The sequence below is a fragment of the Stegodyphus dumicola genome, chromosome 4, assembly GCF_044657685.1.
Source record: "Stegodyphus dumicola isolate Sdum_Otavi_A_Nest chromosome 4, ASM4465768v1".
Lineage (NCBI taxonomy): Eukaryota > Metazoa > Arthropoda > Arachnida > Araneae > Eresidae > Stegodyphus > Stegodyphus dumicola.
The window spans coordinates 252317184-252344813 of NC_140771.1; the positions used below are offsets into that span (position 1 = coordinate 252317184).

At 34.0% G+C, this 27630-nt stretch overlaps 1 protein-coding gene across 1 annotated transcript; it reads left to right on the forward strand.

The window, feature by feature from the left end:
• Nucleotides 1-11: 11 nt before the first annotated feature.
• LOC118197309 (hemocyanin B chain-like) lies at nucleotides 12-27630 on the forward strand. Its single transcript, XM_035368806.2, has 9 exons — nucleotides 12-292; nucleotides 2809-3029; nucleotides 5051-5256; nucleotides 16140-16536; nucleotides 18945-19073; nucleotides 20718-20852; nucleotides 23151-23337; nucleotides 25356-25579; nucleotides 27153-27630. Exons 1-9 carry the CDS (start codon nucleotides 49-51, stop codon nucleotides 27333-27335), a joined length of 1926 nt encoding a protein of 641 aa, XP_035224697.1. The 5' UTR covers nucleotides 12-48; the 3' UTR covers nucleotides 27336-27630.

Here is a 27630-nt window from a genome sequence, read left to right on the forward strand (position 1 = left end):
GCGATTTCCGTCACATACGCGTGTGCATTAGAGGAGCCGTGAGTCTCAATGTTTGGATTGAATCAGCTGTCCCGATCACCGCTGGAGACCATGTCCAGTGCTGTGGAGAAACAGAAGCGACTTTTGCCGCTGTTCCAGCATGTGTCTTTTTCTACAAGGGATAAATTCGTTATGCGGGTGCAGCGAGACCCACGGCTCGCTGGCTTGGGTATCCTGGGCAGAGGAGTCCTTTTCTCGTGCTTCCATGAAGACCATTTGCAGGAAGCTACTCAACTGTATGAAGTTCTTCTCAGTATGTACACACATTCTTCTATTATGTTTAAGTATTAGATTCGTGACTGCGTGCTTTCTAATGCCATATCATGCATGGGCAGGGCTTAATATCTGACCTTAGAAGTGCCAGAGACCTATGGATCACGGTCAGGAAGAAGGGGAAATAAATATATGAAATAAGTAATAAAATAATTCGGTATTAAAAATTACTATATTGAAATTTAAAATAATGTAAAGAGATAAATAAAAATTAAAAAAAAAAAAAAACTTATTATAAACTGCTAAATAAAATACCGATCTTCTAGAAAAAAGAAGGATAAAAACTTTTAATTCTAAACAGAAACAAAATGGTTCTACTGTAGAGCATATTATTATTATTATTTTATTTAGTTAAAACAACAGATAATGCCTCATATGATCGCATTAACATTTTAATAATTTCGTAGAAATTAAAGCACGATAGTGATAGCAGTGGATTTTTCTGCTTATTTAAAGTTCAAATGTTCAGTTTCAGTGATAGACAAATTGAAATTCAAATTTTTAATTAACGCTATTCTGTTTCAACATACTTGATACAAATTTATATGGGGCTAGTTAAAATTGCATAATTAAAAATAGCCGTATGAAATTAAACGCATAAATATTTAGTAATTAAAAACTTACCTATGCTAAGTCAATTATTAAATAAAATTTAATTATGTTATATAGAGAAATTATTCTTAAAAAATTATATATATTTCCTGAAGATCTGTGCAAGTTAATATCAAAAAGGGCAGAGTTTATATTTTAATCCAAGTAGAAATTACCTATGTAAATTATTTTCTGGAATTGATTGCAAAAATTTTAGTTTAGTATCATCTTCGACAATATCAATATTTATACTCAATGAAGGCTCATCTCAGTAGAGCAAATAGAAATATTAAGACACAACACGTCGAACAAATACTAATTCAGAAGTCAAACAACAAAAATCAGTGTTATATTTTCTATTAAATAGAAATACGTTCCATATACGAATATTTTCCTTCGATTTTCGTGCCTAGCAGATTTATATTCTTAAATAGTTGTTTTTATTCACAAATGAATATATGAAAGTAGAAAACATGTTTGTATTGACAGATCTATTATTAAAAGGAAGCGAACAGATTTTTAACTGTAATTTAAATAAATTAAAATGATCTAAGACGTTATAGGAAGTATTAATAAAGATGGTTGAATATATATATAATGGTGTAAGTTCAAATTTCCTTATTTGCTCAATTTTTACTTTTCAAAACAAATTACGTAGTACTGTACACAGTAACTAAAATAATATTTGAGTTTTACTATCTGAATGGACTCTACCCAAAGTAGCTTGGTTCGTATGTATAAGGAAGACGTTGTTAACTAATCTCAGAATTTAACACTCATTTTTTTCCCGATAGATGGCGACAGTAAATTTACTGACGAATGGAAAATTTTTATGCTCGCTGCTGAAGAAATCCGAAAAAAAAAAAAAAAAAAAAAAAAAAAAAAAAAAATGATTATAAATTTCACTTCAAGAATTTAGTATAATATTTTACATAATTCGAAATAAAAAAAGTTTCTGCCAGCTAGGTCTGAAATTTTAGTGTGAAGGAGGTAGGAAAATTAAGACATTTGGAGAAAGAAATTAAGCCTTAATCCCCAGTGAATGGTGTCGCCATCTACTAGCAGATAATATTAATTTACGTAAAAGCAAAAAAGAATTTAATGTTTCAAAAAATGAATTGTCTCCAGTACATGGATTATCAGTACAAAACTAGTTCATGTTCTAAATCTTTTCTTAGATTTATCCGAGTGCAAGTAATGATTAAGAATGATAAAAATATTCTTTCACCATGAAACGTAAGCGTTTGACTGTGCTCTGTGATTTCAAGAATTTAGGTTTCAAAACGTATTCACAACGTTAGCTGAAATACACTATTTGAAATGCAAAATATTTTCACCTAATTACTTTCTAAATAATCCCTTTGGGAATACAAACATGTTCTGCATAACTCAGGAGATTTATGGATGTACAGGTAAAACACCCTGTTCGGTATCTTTTGGTGATTAGTCGACATTTCTTTTTGGATAGTTAGAAGCACTGGAAAGCATTCATTTTGTAGAACTATTACGAAAGAAAAAACACAGGAACTAGAGGGGAAGAAATCTGACAAATAAAATAGTTATGGCGTGACAGGGAATCTGTTTTCCTGATCGAAGACGCTCAAAATTCTTTGCACAAGCAGCAACATTGAGTTTTAAATCTCATTTGCATTTACAACACAAGCTACGCTTCTCTGCATGAAGTGACTTGATACATCACTGCTATAAAGAATATGATGAACTCAGCTTGCAACAGCTAAATTCAACTTCTTCCAGTTTCATGCATGTGACAGGCCTTTTCCAATAACTTTAACAGAAGTATATTCCGCAACCATTTAAACGTTACCAGTTAATCAGTTAAACAGAAAGTGCTTTTTGAACGTCTTGTTATGGGCGGAAGATAAAGCAGCAAATTTTCTTTTTCAGCTGCACCGACATTCGAAGAATTCTTAGATTTATGTCATCAGTGCAGAGATTACGTAAATGAAGGATTATATGCTTATGCAGTATCTGTAGCCCTGCTGCACAGAAAAGACTGCCGTGGAGTGAGCCTTCCACCAGTACAAGAGATATTTCCGGACAAATTCGTTCCGGTAGAAACTCTGTACAAAGCTTACAAGGAGACCAAGCTGCATGCGCCTGAAGATGTAAGTATGATTTCATTTGAGTGGATATACGTTTTGACATATGTGGAAATTTGATTCCTAATTTAATATCTATATTTTCAAGTCTTCAACCCTCTGACCAGAAAGGCCGTATATATACGGCTTAGAATGTTTTTTGTGATATCTGTAAGAACGTATATATACGTCTATCTTAAAATTTATCTTGTACTTTATACTCGGGTATACTGATTCAATAAGAAATTAAGGCATTATATCCAAATATAAGGTACAAGAGAAATTTTGCCATTAAAATCCAACCAAGAAAGTAATTTTTCTTATGATAGTTTTGAGAAATTTGTACTTTCTTAGCGAAACCCCGGGCTTCAGTCAAAGGGTTAATGCACAGAAACTATAACATATTCCTCTCTCTGGAAAACAGCGTAGAATTTCGAAAGCAAGACGAGAATAACTCGTCATATATTAGTTGTAATAACAATAATTAATCGTATATATTAGTTGTAATGTACTTTTTCCAATCTCAGGTTTTTTTTAAGTTATTTATTTATTATTTTAAAATTTCTAAGATTTTTCTTTTTTCGAGCTCGTTTTAGACATAATAATAACAAGTAAACAAGTAAATAAAATAAAATAAACAATGAAAAATAATAAAACAAAAAGGATTGGTAGCTAGCCTTTATGTGTTTTTTCTTTAAGCAATTAACCTAACCTAACTTTCTAGAAAAAATAAGACCATAGTTAAAAATATATAAGCTTAATAAATTGAAACTATGGGGCAAAAGAACAAAAAGGTCAAAATGTTTTGCTTCATGAGCTTTAAATGAAAAGATATCGAATTATTAGGTTAATTAATGAAATATTTAAGTAATCCTAATCATTGATATGTGACAATGAAAAAGAAATTAAACTACGAATTTTTAATTGCCTCTAAAAGATATTTTCCCCTGAGACTTCAATTCTGTAAATTGATTCCTGCGTATATGTGAAGCATTTGAAGAAAACCGTTTTGGTCGAAGAGGTTCAGAGACTAATTTGTGACTTAATCCAAATACGCAGAGTAATGAACTTTAAGATAACTGTGTAAAAATATGATAAATGCTTAGCTAGAAAAGCAAATAAGTTGCAACTTTCTTTAAACGAGAATAAAATGGTTAGCTATTTCATTGTTCAGAATTACTTTTGACAGCTAAATTCTGAAATCTAGACCAGCGATATTCAAATTTTTTTTTATCGTGTACCCTTAAGATAAAAGTAATTATAAGTTGTGCCACATATAATATAATATAATATAGTATAATATAACATAATATAATATGCATGCGCTTTAAAACCCTCTAACCGGCAAGGCCGTATATATATGGCCTAGAATATTTTTTTGTGATATCTGTAAGAACGTATATATACGTGCATATTAAAATATGTCAAAAAATGAAGGCGATATATTAAAAGTACACAAATCCAGGTATAAAATACCAGCAGAGTTTTTACATTAAAATCAAGAAAAAAATTTGTTCTCGTAGTAGTTTTGGGAAATTTATGCTTTCTTGGCGAAAACCCTGGCCGGTCAGAGGGTTAAAACCGGTGCAGTTACGCAGAGCTCCCCAGACGCAACTGAAACCAGACCCAGCGACCAGTGAGAGAACCCTGCACTTACGTAATACTCAACCAATTACTCGGGAGTGATCATGAGCCAACTTTGGCGTACACCTCCAAGCATCACTTCGCGTACCCTACTTTGGGCACTTAAAAGGTCGTGACACTGACACTTAAAAAGGCACACCAAACAGGCACTTAAAAGTGAGGTTTGATTCTAGTGTACGGTACACGCGGGTTTTGGCGACTTTGGCGACATTGTGATGAGCACTAAACGCGGTATTTATGATGAGCAGTAAACGAGCCATTTTGGTGTTGGCGACAATTTTCAAAATCGCGCTAAGACTGTGCCGTATACTAGGATTTTACCAAAAAGTAATACTACTAAGTGGTTTTCAAAAGAAACAGATGAAATAGTGAAAAATATAACCTAAACAAAAAATATTTCACAGGAGGTCATTATCAATATTGAGAAGACTGGCAATATCATGGACCCAGAGTACAACCTTGCTTACTACAGAGAGGACATCGGCATCAACGCACATCATTGGCACTGGCATCTTGTGTATCCCGCAACCTGGAGGTCGGAAGTGATCGGCAGGATCAAAGATCGAAAAGGCGAAATCTTTTTCTATATGCATCAACAAATGTGCGCCAGGTAGGATAAACTTTTCAAGATATTCGATTTGGAAGAAAAATACATAAATAAAGAATTTCAAGTTACACAGAAAAGCAGCATTACAGCTGTGTAGATTTTGAACTGAAATTCTGTAAAAATTTTTTACAAATGTGGGAAGAGCAGTAACTATATTTATAACGAAATCAGTAGGTGGAGCAAAGGAACAATGAACATACAGCTATTTGTTTAGGTAAGTTATAATGAGCTGCAATGACGGGAAAGTGGTTAGGGAAGCTGACTGTCGTACCAAAGGGCCCAAGTTCAAATCCCGCAGAAGGCATGAAAAATCGTAAGTGTATAATGTCTGTGCGACATAGGGAACTCAAACTAAATGGTGAGACGAAAGTCCTCTAGAGAGATTTTGGGTAAGTGAAGATGTGTGGGAGATTCTCAGAAACGTTCTCCAAGTTGCTCTCCTTCAAAACTGGGTCCTCAAGGGCACGTCATAGGGGGTGCTCTCCTTCAAATAGCTCTCCGACTGCCGTTGGCAAGAGCCTTAAATACCATGCAGGTGACAGTCCGAGTTAGTCGGAACTGAACAAAGTCGGCCTGTCACCTGTATGATGTCCAAGGCTCTTGGCAACGATAGATGGAATCCTATACTTTTTTCCACGTTAAAATTCGTTGGGCTTGTTCTGATTAGTTCAAACAAGTGACATTAGCCTCAACAACAACAAGCTTTTAGTGAAACATGATCGCTATTGCTTTCAAAATTTTAATATCTGAACTTAATTAGCATTTCATCTGATTTTTCGATACTTGTTTCCTTGATAAATGACGGTACGTCGTTTTCTCTTTGCTCCATCTATTAATTTCACTAGAAACATAGTTATGGCTGCTCCCAATTTCAAAAACATTTTCTATTTTGATAAAAAGGACGGTACTTTTCCGTTTTGCCGGCGCAAGCGATAAAGTGGCTAATAATGGTGCAACCGATGCCAAACGGAATATTCTCGCTGGTAACCTTTTACGCCTCATTTTCAAAACAAGTCGCAGCTTTTTCTTATCAGATTGATTGTTTCTTTCAATACTGACATATAATTACATAGAATTTTTATCAGATAGTTCAGTTTTATGTCCAAGGCCATTTTCGGTAATTAAGTCAATTAGGATGCAATCACAGCGCTTACCCGAAGCCGAAAATATAGAAAAGGTAAAGTCGAGAGTTCAATTCATCAATTCTAATGAGAATGCATTAGCGAAGTAAAGTACTGCAGTTTTACATAATTTCTGAGTAAGCTATTCGTACGAATTGAAATATTTCTTGCATTTAAACTTGTGTTCCAAATTAAGATTTAACTTGAAATTAATGTAGATAATTACTGAGAGCATTAGATTTTTGTAGAGAGTAGTTTACGTGAGATGAGATCGCTTGGGGTCACGTGATATGAACCGGCGAATCAGGATGCTGAACCATGAAAGCGTAGTAAATTCTTAAATTAATGTCTTTTTACAAATTTATTGTCTTTATTTATCGTTTTTTATAAAATTTTAAGCGATATTAAAATGTTTATGTCTTTAAAAAAAGAATTCTTAAAACTAACATTTTTTAAAATATTTTTTATGTGTATACTGTATGTTGTCGCCAATAAAGTCTGCTTGGCGAGATTTGCGCCGGCGAAATGGAAAAGTACCAAAAGGACTTATGTCTGATCATTTTCGAAATAGATAAAACATTATTCGGTGCTACTTTGGTAGACGGTTGCACGGATTTTGGCGAGTTCTTGGCAGTTTTTCTTTTGGCGAGTAATACGACTTATGGTAAACCCATTGCTGGATAAGTTATTTATGGTAACCGATACTTTGTTGACATTTTATTTAAAAAATAATGCGTGTTATTATGCATAAATTCCGTGTTTTAAATATTATTTATGGCTTCTAAATATTAAAAATCAATTTAATTTTGCATTTTTATTTGAAATAAAAATTTTATTCTTTATCATATTTTATGAAATTTTATGCTGTGGATGATGTAATTAGTGACGTCACCTTACTTTAAAAGTAATTGGTTTTAATATCTATAAATTTAATCTAATGTTTTAAACATTATTTATGGCTGTTAGATTTAAAATACAATTTAATTTTGCATTTCTTTTTTAAAATGATTTTATTATGTATGATTATTTAAATAATTTTAATTCTAGGCGTGATGTAATCAGCTCTCTGATTGGTTTCAGAATATTTGTGCATTAATGAGCTGTAATCAGCTCCCTGATAGGTTGCTGAAAATTTGTGCATTACCGCGCCATTTTAAAATTTAATTCATATCTTCGAATTCCTTCAAAGATGAATGTTGTTTTTGATAAGTACCAAGAATTTTTGGTTTCGGAATCAAAAAATTGTCCTTTGAGACCTTATTTTCGCCAGCCTGGCTTTCCTAATCAAAGATTTATTTATAAATTCTTACAAGGGTCAGAGGAAATTTATTTTAAATTTTTGAAGGCAACGTCGCTAATTGTTTCTTCAATGAAGTGCGAAAATGTAGATCACAGATGAAGACCGTTAGAACAGCCGATTCTGAGACGGCCGTATATGATATTGTGGTCATGTTGGAAGAAATAACCGCTGTAACGGTAAGAAAATTATTAGACATTCCTCCTTTTTTACCAACAATAAACTAATTGCTGTCATTTTAGCTCTAGTGTACGAAGCGTTCTTATTTACTTTTATTTTAAAGTATTTAATTTAAGTAATATTTTAATTCTTTTAAACGTTGGTATGATGGTTTTTAATTTGATATTCAATTTACGTAATATTTTAATCCAATTAAACGTTGGCGCAATGTTTTTATAGTGGTATTTTTATTCTATTTCTATGCTATATGAAAGTAATAATTTAACCTTTCTTTAGTATTTTATACTCGTAGTAAACGTATTTATTCTATATAATATATATATATTTTTTTTATAATATATATATATATATATATATTCTATATAACGTATTTTAAAGTATTTAAATTTAATAATATTCTAATTCTTTTAAATGTTGGATGATGTATTTTATTTCGATATTCAATTTCAGTAATATTTTAATCTAATTAAACGTTGGCACAATGTTTTTATAGCGGTGTTTTTATTCTCTTCTTTGCTATATGAAAGTAATAATAACCTTACTTTTGTATTTTATACTCATAGTAAATGTATTTATTTGCACTTGCCTGCCATCTTTAAAAACGACATTTTCAAAAAAAAAAAAAAAAAAAAAAAAAAAAAAAAATTAATCCATTATTTCTAACGATATTTATTTTTTTTTAAAGTTTCGAATACTTTACTATGCGTAAAAACAGCGTTTTTCAAGATGGCTGACGTTTGTAGAAATCGCGCCAACAATTGCGCCAACGTAAATCTCCAAAAATCCGTGCAACCGTCTACCAAAGTAGCACCCATTATTCAAATTCTATACTAATGAAAGGCCGCTTTCTGCTTATTTTAATACATCTTCCTGCATTCGGAGAATTGTTTAAACATAAAATAGTGATCATGTAAATACATTTTTAACTAAAGTGTGATACAAAATCATGAATACAAGTAAAATTCTAGAGATATTTTATAAATGCTGAAATAGGCAATTATTTGCAAATATTGAAGAAAATTTAAAATAGTAGACATTCTTAAACTTACTTGAACTATGCTTATTTTGACGTAGATTTGGTAGAAGAATATTAGAAAAAATTTTAGTTTGTCTTCGACATAGAAAAGTAAAATATTGTTTAAATTCTGTTGTTAAATTAAAATTCCTTTTAGCAGTTTGAAAATTTATTAAAAACTTTTTGTCCATAATGGCAAAAATTTGAACTTAATGTGCATTAATAAATAATGTACTTACTGTTGCCACTTATTCTTGTTAAATATTACATTCCCATTGATCACAGTCATGTTTATTATTTAAAATTAATTTTTACAGCGCGTGAGCATTCCTAATAAAGGGTCATTATTTGTAAGTCTTATAACATATTTATTTAATAAAAACAGCCTATTTTTAGTTCCGATAAACAGGAATCAATAAGTAGGAATTGACTTTAATATGCGAAAAAAAACTGTATTAACATCAAGTGTCATCCACTACAAGTTTTAAAAAAATGTATTTGAACTTGAGTGGACGAATAAAAAGTATTTTATTAACGATTGAAAATTTGAACAATATATCGGGAGAGTGTAAGCTAATAGCAGGAATTTAAAAACGTTAAAATCGCTTGCTAGCATAAAATACGCAACTTGCATCACAATATAATGCCCCGAAACATATTCCCACCATAAATAAAATACTTAATTATGAAGAAAGGTCTAACTTTTTATAAAATTCTGTATTTGACACCACTTGGTTTCATCGGTAATAAAAAAATAACCAAAAGAATAAAAATGTGCTTAAATTTCTCACAAAATAAGAAATGGTTAACATTCTTTAAAGAACTGATAAACGTAAGAGTAGTTTTTATTACATTTTCCTAATGTTTTCTGAAAATGAACCATACAACTGAAGTTTACTGTATCGGAATTGTAACCTTCTGCAGAAATGCGCCTCACAAAATTCAATACATAGAAGAATTAATGGCTAATCTTTGGAATATGGTAGTTTGGCGACATTTTGGTAAGGCGATAAAGATTACTAGCTAGGACTTTAGCAGTGTACATGCATAAAGTCAAGAGTGTGCGCAATGCCATTTTTGGGAACAATTCTGAGATGTTTTTTTTAAGTGAAAATAGGTCGACGTGTACATGGATACCGTGTATGTGCAATTCTTAAAAACGCTGCAAGCAGTGGGCGATTCTGCACTTTCTCCCAATTTCGCACCTAATCTTCGTCATGATTAAGCACTTTTGTTCCATAAAAGTTCTAGCATCAGCGTAATTCGGCTAGCAGATGTTGGAAAAAAATGTTAATTAAGAAAGAAAAATGCCTTTTCTTCTTGAAAACAAAATGGCGTCCAAAAACAAACTAGCAGGTTGCTGTAGCAGGGTTGGTCGCCAAAGTTTCGCCAAAAATCGCCAAGTTACCATAATCCAAAGATTAACCGAATGAATTCACTTCCGATTGAATTTAAACTGGATTTGATGCAAATAACTGCAAATAAATCAGCTGTTTATCAGTAAGTATTTTCATTTTAAATTACAGAATTGATGATCCCAGACGCATGACTTGGAAGGGGTGGCTCCTGCCGCTGTGGGCAAGTGTTCGTTAAATTTACTAAAAAAAAAAATACCCATAACTTTTTGAAATTTTTCGTTTCTTCAGAATAATAAACAATAAGGTGAAGGGGGCCTTGAGGGTTTTTGGCAAGTATCCAGTTTCAGAGAGGTTAGAAACTTCTAAAGAAAAAAGTATTAAAAGTTTTAGTTGCAAGTATGCCCTATGCGTAAAAGGAAACAACATCCGGAACACTACATAAAAGTAAATAATTTTTCAGCTTCTTTTTGTCACTTGCCTACAACCCTCAGGTGCTGCCCCTTCGCGGTAAGTAAAAATATTATTAAAAGAGATATAATATTGAATAATGAGATTTTTCTCCGAGATGTGGCTCCCTCTATCAAAATTTCGGCAATATTTCCTTGAAGAACTCGAAGCCAAGTGTTCGCATGCTTTTGTCCCCCAAAATATTTTAGAAAGTATTTTTAATTTTTCTGCTTCTTCCCGTTCATTATGCGTATTTTATTTTTTTAAACTACACTTAAGGAAAATAAATCGTTGATTACATACGGTATAGAATTATGAGCGGAATATATAGAGGCTATTTGAAAATTTTTTTACAACGAATTTACTGCATTATATTTGAAATGCTATATCTACGTTGAGAATTACTGTTTGTGTGAATTCGAAAGTACCTAGTCGTCCAATCATGAAACGTTAGGAGAATTTGTTGGAAACATTATATAGGCCTGTTACATATTCATTAAAAATATTAAATAGATTTGGATGAGTGTTTAGTAGTTTGATGACGTTGTACCCTTCGACAGATCGTAAACAGTTGCGAGATGGCATTTATTCTTTAAATAAAAATTGAAACTTGATTTTAGTGATACAAAGATTTCTTATTAATATATTTTTGACATCAGTGATTCATTATTCTTGTTTTAATCTGTAATATTTCTCGATACTTTTGTCTAGCTATAACGTCGAGTAACCTAGTGAAATAAGTAGAGAATTATCACTAAGTTCCAATAGTTACTACTATAGAGACTTGAGAAGGGTTAAAATACCCTTTTATTCACACAAATAATAATGGATGGCCCCTTTTCGGGCTTACAAGAAAGCCTCCACTTGGGCTTTTAAATCAGGGTAAGAAAACGAGAAACTAATCTAATACTAAACTAAATAGACTGAGGCTAGACACAAGTACCTAATGTAATTGGCCCTTAAATTAACTTAGCCGGCGATTATTAACAGGCACAATGCGGCGGTAGCGCAATAGATGTAGAGTGCGTAATAGATTCAAGCACAAAGTAGCCAAAAGGCAAACACGCGCCAGGACTCCTAAAGACTCTTTTTCGAATTAAGTTCGGCTTCCTTTAAATACTTCTTCTAACTCATTTGCATTCAACGCAATTCTAAAAACTCATTCTGGCAGAGTTGTAAGTGGGGAAACAGGAACTGAAAGGAAAGGATTTCAAAATTAAAAATAACTGTTATAAAATTAAAGAACATCTTACAAATTTTTCCGTTTATGGGAAAGCAGAGCAGTCATAAATAAAAGTTTTCTTTAAATTCTCAAAGCAAAGTTTTTCGGTCCGTTTTTCTTCTGCGATATTAAGTCGATCCTTTTTATAACACTGATTCATAGTGATGGGCAACTTCGGTGCTTTCTTGTACCCTGTACGAGAGTAACGGGTACAGACAAGTACCCGGTACAAAATACCCGTTACTCAAGTAACCGTTACTTTGAAAAGTACCGAAAACCGATTTCAAGTACCGAGTACCCAAGTAACGATTTGGAGTACCGAAGTAACGAAATACCGGAGTAACGGTTTGCTGTACCGGAGTACCCTAGTAACGATTTGGAGTACCGAAGTACCTTAGTAACGATTTGGAGTACCAAAGTACCCTAGTAACGATTTGGAGTACCGAAATACGCAGCTAACGATTTTGCGCACTGAAGGAACTCTGCCACGTCACCACGTGTTTGATTTTATCTGTACGGAGTAAGATTGTGAATATCAGAAAACATGTCAACTACGGAAGTGTCTGAGGAGCAGGCCATTCATGGCCACAAGAAGCGCATATCACCATTTCGCAAATACAACCAGATACTACTGTCCTCGTACCAAAACCGAAGTGAGCTGAACCCTCATCGATCCTCCAGTAACGAATACCGAAATACCGAGAACAGACGCAAATTTTCGTTACAAAGTAGCGAATACCCAAAAGCACCTGTTTCGGTACAGAAGTAACGAATACCGAAAAGTACCCGTTTCGGTACAGAAGTAACGAATACCGAAAAGTGCCCGTTTCGGTACAGAAGTAACGAATACCGAAAAGTACCCGTTTCGGTACTGAAGTAACGGGTACTTGGATGTACCGATTTTCAGTACCCGTTACAACTAAGTACCCGTTACAAAATACCCGGTTCGGTAGTACCGACTCATCTCTACTGATTCAACGTTCATCAAATGTGATATAGTATTTTACCCATTTATTCCCGGTTTAAAAATTTTGATAAAAAATGATGCAACTTCTCTGCTTTCAAGCTCCAAGCCTAAGCAGAAACCAAGAGCAAGGCTTTATGCATTTTAATTTGCACACGACTTTGTTTATTATTATTTTTGTTATTATTGATCCAGAGATATTTCAGAACATATAAACTGTTTTATTTTTTTTCCACAAATCCTTCTAAAAACGGGTAAATAAGTTGTCAGATTTCACAGCCGTGAGTAATTTCATATACAGAAGAACAACATTTACGATTATGACAAAATATTAAAAGGCTTATGAGGCCCTTCTAAAAACGCTAATGCTTCCAAAATAACTTCAATAAAAATCAAACCGTAATTGTGTTTTAGTTACATAAATAATGAAATTTATTTAGTTATAGAAAATATAATTAGTTCTGTGCCTTTCTTTAAGAACTTCTAGTTCTTATTTTTTCTTGACATCACGAAAGCTGTTGTGTAATTCTCCTTTCAGAGAAGGTAATGATTTTGTAGAAACCGTTAGAAGTTTCAGACAGGGAACGAGATAACTTAACAGAGCACTTGCCGAGATTTGAAGGGAACCCCGGATCTTCAGCTTACTGGCTAGATTTTCTAACCATTTTGCCAACAACAGTAGAGCATGCAAGGAGAGCACGTCTGTGTTTAAATGCCGAAATTAAGTCCGAATCGACTAAATCCTGGTAGTGACGAATTATATCGGCCATAATATAGTTTGTGTGTCATTGCAGAGACCGTTAGACGTTTCGGACTACGAAGCATAAGATTTCAACTATGCACTCGCCAGGATATAAACTAAGAATTGTCAGTTTAACGTAGTAACCACTTACACCACTGCAGTACGCACGAGGAAATACAATAGTTTTTTTTTATCCTTCTAAGAAAAGTAATTGTAAGAAATATTCAAAAACGCAGACTGCATATTCTAAGGATAATGCAGTGAAAAATTCTTCATGACTAATAATAATAATAATTAATGATAATTACTACGAAAATATATACCCAAGCCATGCAGGTACGAAAGAGAAAATATTGCGAGTTTATTACAATATCGTAAAAAATTTTGATAAAATCTTCAGGCATTCGGTCCTACTAAAATAATTATCTTTTCAATAACTACTAATTTCTTATCACTTTACTCTAATCTTGGCAAGTAAATAATTTTTGAATTCAATTTTCTCCATTTAAGACAGTGGATCATCACAAATAGGGCAGACAGTAAGACGTTCACATTAAAAAAATCCTTTCTTAAGAGTTACAAGGTATTTCTCCCACTTCCCTAGCGTGCCTTCGTGGTGTAACGGTAGCACGCTGGGCCGGTATTGCAGAGGTCCATGGTTCAATTCCCGGCGAAGGTGGTTGCATATTTTTCATCTTTTCTGCTTCCAATTAACCTAATGATTCTACAAGTGGCGCCCGAGCTAAAAGAGTTGTGGATGATGATTCTCCGCTCCCAGGATTTGGCGACTAGGTCCCCTAAAACCCTAGTCGCCCTTTAAAAAGGGGATTATATAAGGTATTTGTCCCACTTCCCTAGCGTGCCTTCGTGGTGCAACGGTAGCATGCTGGGCCGGTATTCCAGAGGTCCGTGGTTCGATTCCCGGCGAAGGCGGTTGCATATTTTTCATCTTTTCTGCTTCCAATTAACCTAATGACTCTACAGAGTGATTACATTTTGTGAGGGAATAAAATGTTTTATGTCCTGTTTTCCTCTCAAGATGACGTCAACTTTGATGCCCTACAATTATTTTACTTATATTAATTCTACTGAAATAGTGTATGTGTGTGTGTGGGGGGGTATTATTGTTAACAACATTAAATCAAAAGGGAGCCACATCAGTTTTTTTTCAGGTAATGTAAATATATACTTTACTTTCATTTATGCTAAATATGACTTTACTTGAATTTTCAAACTAAACTAAAAAAGGTATCGTTTATTTATAAATTAGTTTATTTCTGTAAGCGAACAGGAGCCACGCTTCCCTCAACTTGAGTCAAAGTCTGGTGAGTAAGGGCAGTTAATGACAAGATAAATGAAGGTAAGTTCTGTAAAAATGAAACATCATAATATACTGTTAGTTTATGTATGCTTATTTCCTATGTTAAAAAATTATTAAAATATTACTGTTTATATTACTATCATCTATGTATATTTAAATATAAAAAGAGAAACATACAGAGGCATTTAAAACTACATTTATTTATATAGCTAATTATTTAAAATTTTAAAATCTTGGATTTATTTAAAAAGCTAAACTGCTTATATGGTAAGAATCTTGAAAAACACCGATTAATAGAAGAGGAATTGTAGAAATAATGTCTTTAAGATAACAAATTTTGAATGAAAACTGATATAGAAATATTGTTTTAGTAACTAATAATTTTTTAAAAGGAGCTAAAAATAGAACAGATAAAGGTGTTAAATTTATAACGATTCTATTAAAAAAAAGGTCAAGCATAAAGAATGCAGTATAAGAGGATTTGGAATGAAAATATTTTACTGCTGTTTTTTTAAATCTTAAATATTTATTTGTAGTCGCATAATACTATTAAATATATCTCTAAGAAAAAATACTTTTTATCATTATTAAAATGACCAAAATTATATTATAACTATTAGAAATAAATTTATGAAATAAGTTACATAACCTTTGAATTTTGTAAGTAATCATTCTTATATTCCGTCACTTATCATCAGATATCTACGTTTCTGGTTAAACTTCCCCGTGGGGAAGATAAAAAAACTTCATGGCAAATGAATCGATAAAAAATGTATTTATACGCCATTTTGTAATTAAAGAAGCTGAAAAGTAATATAAATTGCTAATTTCAAATTAAACTATTTTTGGTATTATAATGGGAAGGAAGGTACTAAAATTGCAAAAAAGAATTATCTGCCTTGTTTGAAGTATATAGAAAAAAATAATATTTTATTAAATAACTCTGAACCATTTTCTTTTTAACTTAGAATCTCCCATACGCAGAAAAGTAAAAAGCAAAATAAAAATCTTCAAAGTAAAGTGACAATAATAAATTAATAAATTGATAATCAAAATTCACGTTTGTCAAGCTAAAGACAAAACTACTCTAATTAACACTAGAATCTTTTAAATTGATAATTATTTAATGCCTATAGCATGTATTTGAATTGAACATTCTGTAGCTGCTATCTGACTGCTTAGAGTTACTCATAAATCGATTTCAATCTTCCTCTTTCAGGTACGATTGCGAGCGATTGTCTAACAACATGCCTCAGATGGTTCCTTTCCACAACTTCGATGAACCCTTGGAAGGTTATTCTCCTCATCTGAGTTCCAATATCAACGGATTGCCTTATTCATCTCGTAATGCTGGTCGACGCCTGGCCGATCTTCCAGAATGCGCAGTTCATGACTTGGACAGATGGCGTGAGAGAATTTTAGACGCCATTGATCTGGGATTTGTAGTTGACCAGAATGGTGCAGAGACACCCCTAGACGAAGTGCATGGCATCGATATTCTCGGCAATCTAATTGAATCCAGCTATGACTCAATAAACGCACCATTTTATGGAAGTCTCCACAACTGGGGACATGTCCTCATGGCTGCAGCTCATGATCCTGATGGAAGATTCAAGGTCTGTTGGAATCACTTCCTCGCTATCATTTACTGACTTAAGATACCATAAAAACGGTGTATAATTATGGCCAAACAAATATTAATTCAGAAGTCAAACAACGAAAATCAGCGTTATGTTTTCAAATTTTCAGTGTGTTACTGTGAAAATTTGAAAACATAACGCTGATTTTTGTTGTTTGACTTCTGAATTAATATTTACTGACTTGTTTCGATAAAGCATATTTACACCGTTTGATTGAACAATAAAAGAAAATGAAAAAGATAGTTCTATCAGGACTTGTATTCCTCTTGATTTGCTTTGGGAACATGAATGGTCCTGAATAAGAACAGGGAGCTTACTCAAGCTACGTTCAGGAAGGTGTGAAATAGACAACACAAGCAGGAAGGGTATACGAAATCCTTTATTTTTCTATCTTTACAGGTATTTCCGGAACTTCGGAATACAGAGACCAACCACTTGTGGTCTGAACGTAAGAATATAAAAAATACTAACTAAAACTCTAATTAAAACTAACTTTGAATTAGTATTCAAGTGCCTAGCAGTAAGATTGGCCTTTATTTTAACAAAGGTCCGTATGTAGTACGCCGAGCTGCTAAAACTACGATACGTTTGCAATTATCAAGAGGACTAACCCTCGGGCCTTGAAGGCAACCAGCAACCGAGTGAAAACTCGTAAAACTACAATGGCAAGCGGCTTGCTTCCAATAACTCCTTCCTCTCTAAGGGCCCACCAGCGGCCGAGCGGTAGAGTCGCTGAACACTGGTAGTTCGGTCTGAGGTTCGAATCCCGCGAACGGGCTGGCTGCATGAGTGTTTTCGTGGTTTTCCTCATGTGTAACGTGTATACGAGCCAGTTTCCCTTAGAAAGTCCTCCACGAAGGCATCCCTTCCCTTAGGCAGATAGCACTAGTGTGCTTTGCCATAATTAAATACACAACACCACACCTTCCTCTCTCTTGCTTGGCAAAAAGCCCCAACTTAAGTACTTGGCGTTAGCAAGACAATTTACATAAATAAGTTAAAGCTTTTAATTCTGGCCGGAAGTAGAAAATAAGAAGTGATAGTAAAGATTTAAAATAAAATAAACGTTAGTAAAACTTAGGATCCTTACAGTTCTTAAAATATCTCAAAAATAAGGAAAACCGCAATGCACGTTAAATAAGATTCGACTTAAGAATTGCATGTAGCATAAACGTAGTTGTCCGTCTCCACTTTGAATGTTAATTCGTTTTCGATTCAGCTTCATTCTAAAACTGTAGCCCACCAGCGGCCGAGCGGTAAAGTCGCTGAACACTGGTAGTTCGGTCCGAGGTTCGAATTGCGCGAACGGGCTGGCTGCATGGGCGTTTTCGTGGTTTTCCCCATGTGTAACGTGTATAAGAGCCAGTTTCCCTTAGAAAGTCCTCCACGAAGGCATCCCTCCCCTTAGGCAGATAGCCCTCGTGTGCTTTGCCATAATTAAGTACACCAACACCATTCTAAAACTGTGGTGATTACTTGTTGTGAAATTCTCTCAGAATATGAGAGCTTTCTCGAGTAATTGATGCAGTTTCAACCCTTCTTATTTGTTTTAAAAGAAAGAGAGGTTAGTTTTATCACACCATCAAAATGTTTTAATGTAATTTTTAACATGTAAAATAAATAGTCCTTATGAAAAGAAACCTCAAATATTTATACCTCAAATATTTAGCATTTCTGTTTAATTTGCTTTCATTTCACATTTACGGCAAAATTATAAGTTGATAAAAAGAAATATTTTTTCTCTTATTCAATAGCATAAATTATTATATTTTTGCAACTTTATTCTATTCTGAAAGTTTTAAACATTGACGCTGATAAAAAGTGACCAAAAAACGTTGAATTTTATAATTTGAAACATATCATAGTTGTGTAAAAGTCTAGTAAACTATTAATTTTTTTACAGCAAAAAAAATTACTGTATATTTTTTGAGATATCTAGAACCGGTTTTCCTGTAATAAAAAGCTGAAAACGAAATTCTTTGAATTAAAAAACTTAACAGCTAATTTAAATTACGAGATGACATTTTTCAGGAATTAAAAATAACTCAGTGTTATTCATCTCTAGAAAAAATTAACTAATAGTTTACATATCATTAAATATTTAGTAAATGGATTTATTTAAATCTTGTTCACTGACACAATTAATGAATAATACGACTTAATAGAGCTCTGTACATTACGTAAATTTTTCCCAACCGCTCTTTTTCATAGTAAAATAGTTCAAAATACTTAATAACTTTCGAAAAATTCTCGTGAAGAATTATAATTTACCATAGCACAAGCATTGCAGACTTGTTAAATTTAATGAGCAAGGAAGGTGATTTAATTTTTGAATAAACAACATTCGTTACATAAATTAATTCAATAAACGCATTTTTTTATAGCTGAACCCAGGAGTTATGGACGACACGGCCACCTCTCTGCGAGATCCTATCTTTTACCGCTGGCACAGATTCATTGATGACTTATTCCAGACCTACAAGAGAACTCTTCCCGTCTACAGCCATGAAGACGTAAGTCAGAATTCAAAGAAGAATTTTATTTGTTTAAATTCACAGTTGGACGATTTTTACTATTTATTATCTATCAATATTGAACAATTTTTGAATAAGTGAATAAAAAATTTTGAGACCGGTCATTTTTATTTAGGAAAACATCTTATTATCATATTAAATAATCAAGGAACAGAAATAACTTAATGCGTATGTAAGAAATCTTGCTTTGATACTTTTAAAATTGAAAAGTTCAGGGATAATGCGAATTTAAAATTTTCTGTCACTTGAATGATCCTTGGCAATGAGAGCTAATTACAGTGAGCTGTTAACCCTTTGCGGCACAGTGTGTCCGGTCTGGACACACCTAAAAATTTCCTTCTGTACGCACAGAAAAATTGAATGAAAAAGGATTTATAGGTTACTCTGAAGCTTCTTTATTTATAGTAGATGGCAGCTCAACACAAACCAGTCCATATATTTTAGCCATGTTTAGTTTTTTAAGACCCTCCTTTTTCAAAGAAATATTCCAGATTTTTTTAGGGTATAAAAGGAATTGTTTGAAAAGAAGTTTCTATGTTATTTTTTTTAGCTGTATGCTAATCTCCTTATTCTATATTAGTTTGAAATTTTTACTTTGAAATCTTGCCTTAAATTAAAAGAAGGGTGGAAGACCGTCGGAACTGTTCCCCCGGGGATCTAAACTTGGGGGTTGAACTGAGCAAAGCCCTACTTTCACCTGTATGATGCTAAAGGTTCTTGCCAGCGACAGGCGCAATCTTTCACTCCTTGCCATGATGAATTGTGACAGGCGCAATCTTTCACCCCTTGCCATGATGAATTGTGACAGGCGCAATCTTGCACTCCTTGCCATGATGAATTGCGACAGGCGCAATCTTGCACTCCTTGCCATGATGAATTGCGACAGGCGCAATCTTTCACCCCTTGCCATGATGAACTGCGACAGGCGCAATCTTGCACTCCTTGCCATGATGAATTGCGACAGGCGCAATCTTTCACCCCTTGCCATGATGAACTGCGACAGGCGCAATCTTGCACTCCTTGCCATGATAAATTGCGACAGGCGCAATCTTTCACCCCTTGCCATGATGAACTGCGACAGGCGCAATCTTGCACTCCTTGCCATGATGAATTGCGACAGGCGCAATCTTGCACTTCTTGCCCTGATGAATTGCGACAGTCGCAATCTTGCACTCCTTGCCATGATGAATTGCGACAGGCACAATCTTGCACTCCTTGCCATGATGAATTGCGACAGGCGCAATCTTGCACTCCTTGCCATGATGAATTTCGTGGGCTTGTTCTGATGTTGCTGTCAGACAAGAAAGATCAATCCCAACAACAACACACGACAGAAAAAGGTGGTATGATACGAGGCGTTTTCTATATAATTACAACGCAGTTTAAGGTATAAATCACAAGGAAATCCCCAAATTTAGCTTTCTCAGATTGATTCACTTTCCTCAGCAGAAATGAATATAAGGATTTATCAAACTCGTTTCTTCTAAGTTTTTTCCCTTCCTGTCTTCTTTATAATAGGTGGTTATTTCTGTATCATTAATCCTTAAAGTTGCTAATATCTGTTTCATATATATATATATTTAAGTACTCCCTTTGCAAATAAAGAAATATATTTTGTTACAGTTGGAGTTCCCAGGTGTAGTCGTGAAAGACCTCTGCGTCCGTGCCAAAACACCCGACGTAGTCACCACTTTCTTCAAAAAGGACGTTCTTGATGTTTCGCATGCTTTCTACTTTGGTAGAACAGGAAAAGTCAAGGTGAGTGAACCATTTCAGTGTTTTTGTAGAAAAGTATTTGAGCGGTAAGTACGACAGATTTGATCTATCTAACTGCAAGACACAAATGAGAAATGAGTATGTAATTTTTACATTTGATATATTAATAAAAAGATCACTAAATTATAGAATTAAAAAACAACTAAACTCAGTGGTACAACAGCCCTAGTGGGCCACGACCTGCAGTGCCCCGAAATCTGGTTCCTTGACTTTTGGCCTGGGGTGCATCAGCATATGTCCTGGGCAAGTGGTCAGCTTGTATCAGGATTTCCGGCGTTTAGCCCCAAGCGAACTTGGTGTTCATTTTATCGACCCATTCAAGGGATGAAAGGCTGAGTCAACCTCGCCCATCCCGGGGATCGAACCCCGGACCTGTGATGCAGCTGCACGACGCGCTAGCCGCTGCGCCACTGTGTGGTCAAATTGTAGAATTTACGTGTTTTTAAAATGCATTATATCAAAGATGCTTTCGCTTGTTTTCTTTGTCAAACTGCTCTAAAATAGCGCATTTAGTTTCAGTAATAATATCATGGAGAGTTGAAAAGTTGTTAGTTTAAAGAGATATTCTTCAGCGTAACACCTTTTGGAATCATCAAAAAGAATTAAAAGGGGAGGGGGTTACCCCTCGCTTTTAATTTACAAAATTGTATGAGAAAGTTTTAGCTTTATGTATAAACCTAAACTTTCAGTCCATTTAATCCATAATATTGCATAGAATATTTGTGGAAAGTTATCAGGTTCAATGTTCCGTCTTACTTTCTTCGGGAACATGCAAGGACCTGACTCGGAACAGAGAGCTTACTAAAGCTATGTTCAATAACTGTGGGAAGTAGACAGGATACACAAGAAGGGTATACAAAACCCTTTATTTTTCTCTATTTACAATAACTTCCGTACTTCGGAATACAAAGACCCACTACTTGTGGTCTAAACGTAAAAATATAAAAATAAAACTAAACTCTAATTTGACTTTAAAATAATAAACGTGGAAGATTGGCCTTATATTAACAGGAAGCCGTATGTAGTACAGAGAACTGTGAACACTACAATACGTTTAAAATTATCAAGAGGATTAAAACCTCTGGCCTGGAAGGCAACCAGCAACTGAGTAAAACTTCTAAGGTAAGCGGGCTGCTTCGACTAACTGCTTCCTCTCTCTCGCTTGGCAAAAAGCCACAACTTAAATACTTGGCGTTCGCCAGACAAACTTTGCATAAATACTTTAACGCTTATAATTTTGGCCGGAGGTAGAAAATAAGAAGTGATAGTAAAGATTTAAAATAAAATAAACGTTAGTAAAACTTAAGATCCTTACAAAGTTACTATAGTAATATTTTAAGTTAAAGCTTTTTTTTGTAATAGAGAAGGTTAAAAAAATAAAGTTCTTCAAAAAAAAAGTACTGTAATGCAAACACGAACAAAAGAAAATCTTGTCAAATATGAAAATTAATTTGCAAAAATAATTTTGTAGTCGAGCACTTAATAACAAACAGAAAGGTTCAAAATCATCTTTTGAACATCACCAAAATTATTCAAATGGAAAATTCTTATTTTAAAATTATTTAGAGTAGTCAGTCTACCTTTAGACATCAACTTCTGGGTTCTTTCGGTTCACGGCGTAGAAGAAGAACAGCCATGATTTGCTTCTTAGACAAAATAAAAGTAGTTTTGGGAAGCTTAATGTATACAATCTTTAAAATAAAGAAATAAAAATTTTGTTTGAAAATTGGCTAATCTTTGGAATATGGTAACAAGAAGTTTGGCGACATTTTGGTAAGGCGATAAAGGTTACTAGCTAGGACTTTAGCAGTGTACATGGATAAAGTCAAGAGTGTGCGCAATGCCATTTTTGTGCAATTCTGGGATGTTTTTTTAAGTGAAAATAGGTCGACGTGTACATGAATACCGTGTATGTGCAATTCTTAAAAACGCTGCAAGCAGTGGGCGATTCTGCACTTTCTTCCAATTTCGCACCTAATCTTCGTCATGATTAAGCATTTTTGTTCCATAAAAGTTCTAGTACATAAGCGTAATTCGGCTAGCAGATTGTTGGATTGTTGGAAAAAATGTTGAGTAAAAAAAAAAAAAAAAACATGCCTTTATGCCTTTACTTTATGAAAACAAAACTAGCAGGCTGCTGTACAGGGTTGGTCGCCAAAGTTTCGCCAAAAATCGCCAAGTTACCATAATCCGAAGATTAACCGAAACTTTTCCTCAAAATTGACTATTCGAAACTAGTCAGATACCTTAATGCAGTTAATATATTTATTTCCAAATTAGGTCCGATATGAGCATTTGGACCACGAACCTTTCATATACAAGTTTGTAGTGGCAAACAGTGGAACGAAAACTAGGCATGCCAAAGTAAGGATCTACTTGGGACCAAAATACGATCACTTGGGCAATGAAATCAAACTTGCCGACCTCAGAAGACTTATGATTGAACTGGATTCCTTCCATGTTGAATGTAAGTACATTTTTATCTAATGTTAATGATTCAGAACCATTGAAATGAGGATTTCTATATATTTGTGCTACCTTCATAGGATTTGTTGATGAATAATAATAGATATATCTTCTTCTATTCTCTTGAGGTATTGTTTTCTCAGTCATTCATTTAGAAGGTATTTCTCCCGCCTTCTTAGCGTGCCTTCGTGGTGTGGTGATCTGCACGCTGGGAGCGTATTCCAGAGGTCCGTGGTTCGAATCCCGGCGAAGGCGTTGCTAATTTTTCATCTCTCCTGCTTCGAAACAATCTAATGTCTCTACAAACTCATTCATTCTTGAGATATTTCATATAACAATACAGAAACAGCCGTGAATAATATTATGTTTCAAATGTTCAGAACTTAAAGCAGATAACCAGAATAACGCTTAGTGCCCGCAGTTATCAATATGTAAAAACTGTTATTAGTATGTAATATTCAACCTTGTTACTTTGGAGTCTTCCCCGCCGTGATGGTATACAATTCCGCTTGGTTCATGTCCGTGGTCGGAAGCCATCATAGCGGTGCACTCACTCACTCACATGAACTGTCTAATTCTTTTAGAAATATTTTTTAATTTATGCAAGTCCTCCATCCCAATCTGCAGTGCAACCCAATAACTAATCACTTAGCTAATTTGCAACCTACAAATATTACTGCGTGCGTAATGTTGTTCGTAATAAATTGAATGCACACAGAACCGATGCCGATAAGAATTATTTTACCAAAAGAAACACTTTACAGTTCTGGAACTTCCCACAGAAATACTCGTACAGCTCTTTACTTTATCACAGAGCGCAAACAGAAGATGCACTTCAAACTAGTTACAGTTATGTACGTACCGGATATAGCTACCGTTACATATAGGGATCAATTATAGTTATTTAATTACAATACCAATTACAATCACAAAGGTACTGAACCAAAATGTCCTCAAGTGGTCGCCAAGTTTGGCTACTTCTGGTGATTTCATGCCAAACTTTGCGAACAAAAACAATCGGCAAAATCATCGCCAGTTTGGCGATATCTCGCCAGTTCAACGATATAGTCATTTAAGTCAAGGTTAAATAGACTTCCCCTTTAATCTTACTTTTCCGGCAGAGATTTGTCTCTTTATCATTTTTGAAAACGGAAATTTGAAGCTGTCTTCACCAATTTGTTTCAAAAGATCCAGCAACATTTTGATTGATTGTGTCTGGAATAATTTTAATAGTATGGAGATAGATTTTTTTATTCGACTAAATTGGCTGAACTGTATTTTATTGGCTGAATGCTTCGCTATGGCCTATTTAAAAATTTTAGTTTGAACAATTTTTTTATTAAAAGGCACCAAGTAACCAGAATTACCACAATATGAAAGTTTAATTATTTAATTCCTTTTCTTCTGTGGCAATGCATCTGCGAGTAGTCCATCAACAGATATTTAGAAGCTCGCTCTTTTTGAAATATCTTTCAGATCTTACTTGAATAGAGAAATTTTATCGCTGAAGGTGAAAAATTTCCGTGAAAATTTAAAAATTAGATTAGACACATCACTTAGTTTTCAAAATTGCTGATTAGTGTTTCATTTGAAGTGAAGTTTTAATGTTTAATGAGAATGAATAATTACTGTATTTGCAAAGGACCAAAATTTGCAAAAAAGGAAAAATGGAATGTTCAGCCAAATTTAGATTAATTAATAGTTAAAGACAGTTTGAAAGAAAAAGGTAGAAAGGCAGAAAGTTTATTTTGTGTTGCCACAAAGCTGAAGCTAAAGGATAACGAGGAGGCTAGGAACCCTTACAGCTGTTAACCATTTTTATTCATTTTCGGTATTAGAAATCTCTACAGGAGTGTCATTTTTATAAAAAAATATTACTAGTTAGCAACCAAAATAGGATTTGTTAGTCAGCCAGCCTTTGGTGTTACTAATAATATTAACTTTAATTAATTATTTTTGAAAATATCTTGTATTGCGTCTATTTTCTTAAGCTGAAGTCTTTTTCATTCTTGTACGCAGTGAAACCAGGCTCGAACACATTCGAACGTCGCTCTATCGATTCCAGCGTCACACTGAGCAAGCAGAAGACGTTAGCTGAGTTGCTGAAAGGTGAAGGTGCTGACAGAAGAGGCGATGAATATTGCAGCTGCGGATGGCCTGACCATCTTTTGGTGCCTAAAGGAAAGAATGTTGGAATGAAATTCCATCTCTTCGCTATCCTTACCGACTATTTTGCAGATACCGTAAGTATAAATGGTTCCATTAGAACTTGAAATATCTTAATTTAATTATGATAATTTTATAATTTATCATGATCATCTTAATGTCTTCTTACTGGACATAGCAATCAGTCGCTTAGAATCCAGCATGAGTCTCGATTTAGTTTATGCTTCTCGAGAAGGTGCGATTCTAAAAATTTGTGTGGAATAACTGAATTCGATAAACATTAAAAATTAGAAACATGGCTGATAAATAGAAACACAGATGTAGTATTAATTAAGAAGTTCAGGCCTGTGATTTGTTTGTGATTTGTGCTCAGGCCTGTGATTTGTCTTAGTTTCTATTTGTGAATGTTGGTTTTCATAACTTTATTGCGATACTTAGTGAATAATTAATTATTTCATTCTTATAAAAGGCACATCTTGGTGTAAATTGCTTAAACATTTTACAGAGTGAGACTTTGGTTTGTTTTACTTAGTACACTTAATTCAATTCCTGAAGATGGTTTGTCATCCGAAATATTCGTAAATGGAAATAATTTTTCTCGTAGGAATTAATATTATATGAACGAATCCGTTCCCCAGATGTACAGTAATTGCTTAACCACTTAACTGTTTCATTTTCCTGCCATATTGTGACCAAAAATAAGCATATTTTGTATAAACAATTTTGTATTCTAATAGATTATATGAATTCGAATCAGCATTCAAAACTGTTACAAGTATTGCATTTATTAATTTCAGATGATTTTTAATTACGGCGAAATTAAAGCATTTTTATTCAAAGTTGGCTTTTCTCTGACGAAACTGCGGAACTGGCAAGAACACTTTACAAGAGATAAATGTGAAAGAAGTGAATTCGTTGTGAAAGAAAATCGTGGCGGTGGTGGAGGAGGATTACTAGTATCCATTTCACAAATGTTCCGAACCTGAGTTAGACCATTTTGAACTTTCCGTTTCCCCATCATCGCTACGGAATTCCGATAAAGAACTTTCAAAACCACCAGAATCATTTATAGAAAATTTAGATTTGCTATTTGATTTAATATCAGAATTAATACTTTTTTTATGAGCCATTTAGTGTCACCCGTTGTTCTTTTATTTCATGACAAAATTGGAAAGAAATAACTATCCGAAAAGCCTAATACACTGAACACGTGCAAACAAACTCGTTGAATTTCTTCGCCTAATGAAAAGCAGGAAAAGTTTCCTTTGAACTGATTTTACAATCCAGTCTCTCCTGGACCACTACAGACATCTATCAGAAACACTGCAAAGTGAAAAATGGGGAAAAGGCCGGAACAATCAGTGGATTGGTGTAGGAGAATACACTGCCCGAGTGGTACACGGGCAAATTAAAAAAGTCCCTTTTCGCGTCACCCGGACGGTTTTCGGGCAAAACAGTTAAGTGGTTAATCGAAATCGTATTTGATTAAACTACATTCAGGTTCCGTTCCTTTTCATGATTAAAAAAACATTTTTATTCATGATCACACATCATTCAAGAACTGTCCAAATGCATTTATTTTGTATCTTCAGATGCTGCAGCGCAATGTATTATCATAAAATATTTTAATGGTTACTTTTTCCTCTTCAGGTCAACGATCATGGTCGTACCAGTGAATGCATTGATGCTGTCAGTTACTGTGGTGCCAAAGACCAGCTATTCCCCGACAGACGTGCAATGGGATTCCCCTTCGACAGAGAAATCACCGCTGATGTAAAGGAGTGGCTGCTACCCAACATGTTCGATAAGATAATCAGTATCCAACACGTCTAAGACACCGCCTGTGCGATCGAAGATTGTCTCGTCAGAATGTTACAGGAAATCGCTCAACAATAAGCTTCGAACTCAAATTACACGTTGTAATCAAATACGAAATATGCACTTACGAATTAATTGAACATATGTGGGAAAAGAAAAAAGAAAACTTGTCAATAAATAGCAACATAATGGCAACAGTGAACTATACTCGCTTAGTTACTAACACCTCTCTCAACATTTGGGTACATTTTCTGAGCGGGATTTATAATTTATAACAATTATATTGTAATTAAAGAAGATGTATTAAAAA

What these genes read in the sequence shown, in the direction of transcription:
- LOC118197309 (XM_035368806.2), top strand. Translation starts at nt 49, where the DNA reads ATGTTTGGATTGAATCAGCTGTCCCGATCACCGCTGGAGACCATGTCC. An exon ending in ACTGTATGAAGTTCTTCTCA is followed by an intron (nt 293 to 2,808) that starts GTATGTACACAC and finishes TTTCTTTTTCAG; the next exon opens with CTGCACCGACATTCGAAGAA. An exon ending in ATCCTGATGGAAGATTCAAG is followed by an intron (nt 16,537 to 18,944) that starts GTCTGTTGGAAT and finishes ATTTTTTTATAG; the next exon opens with CTGAACCCAGGAGTTATGGA.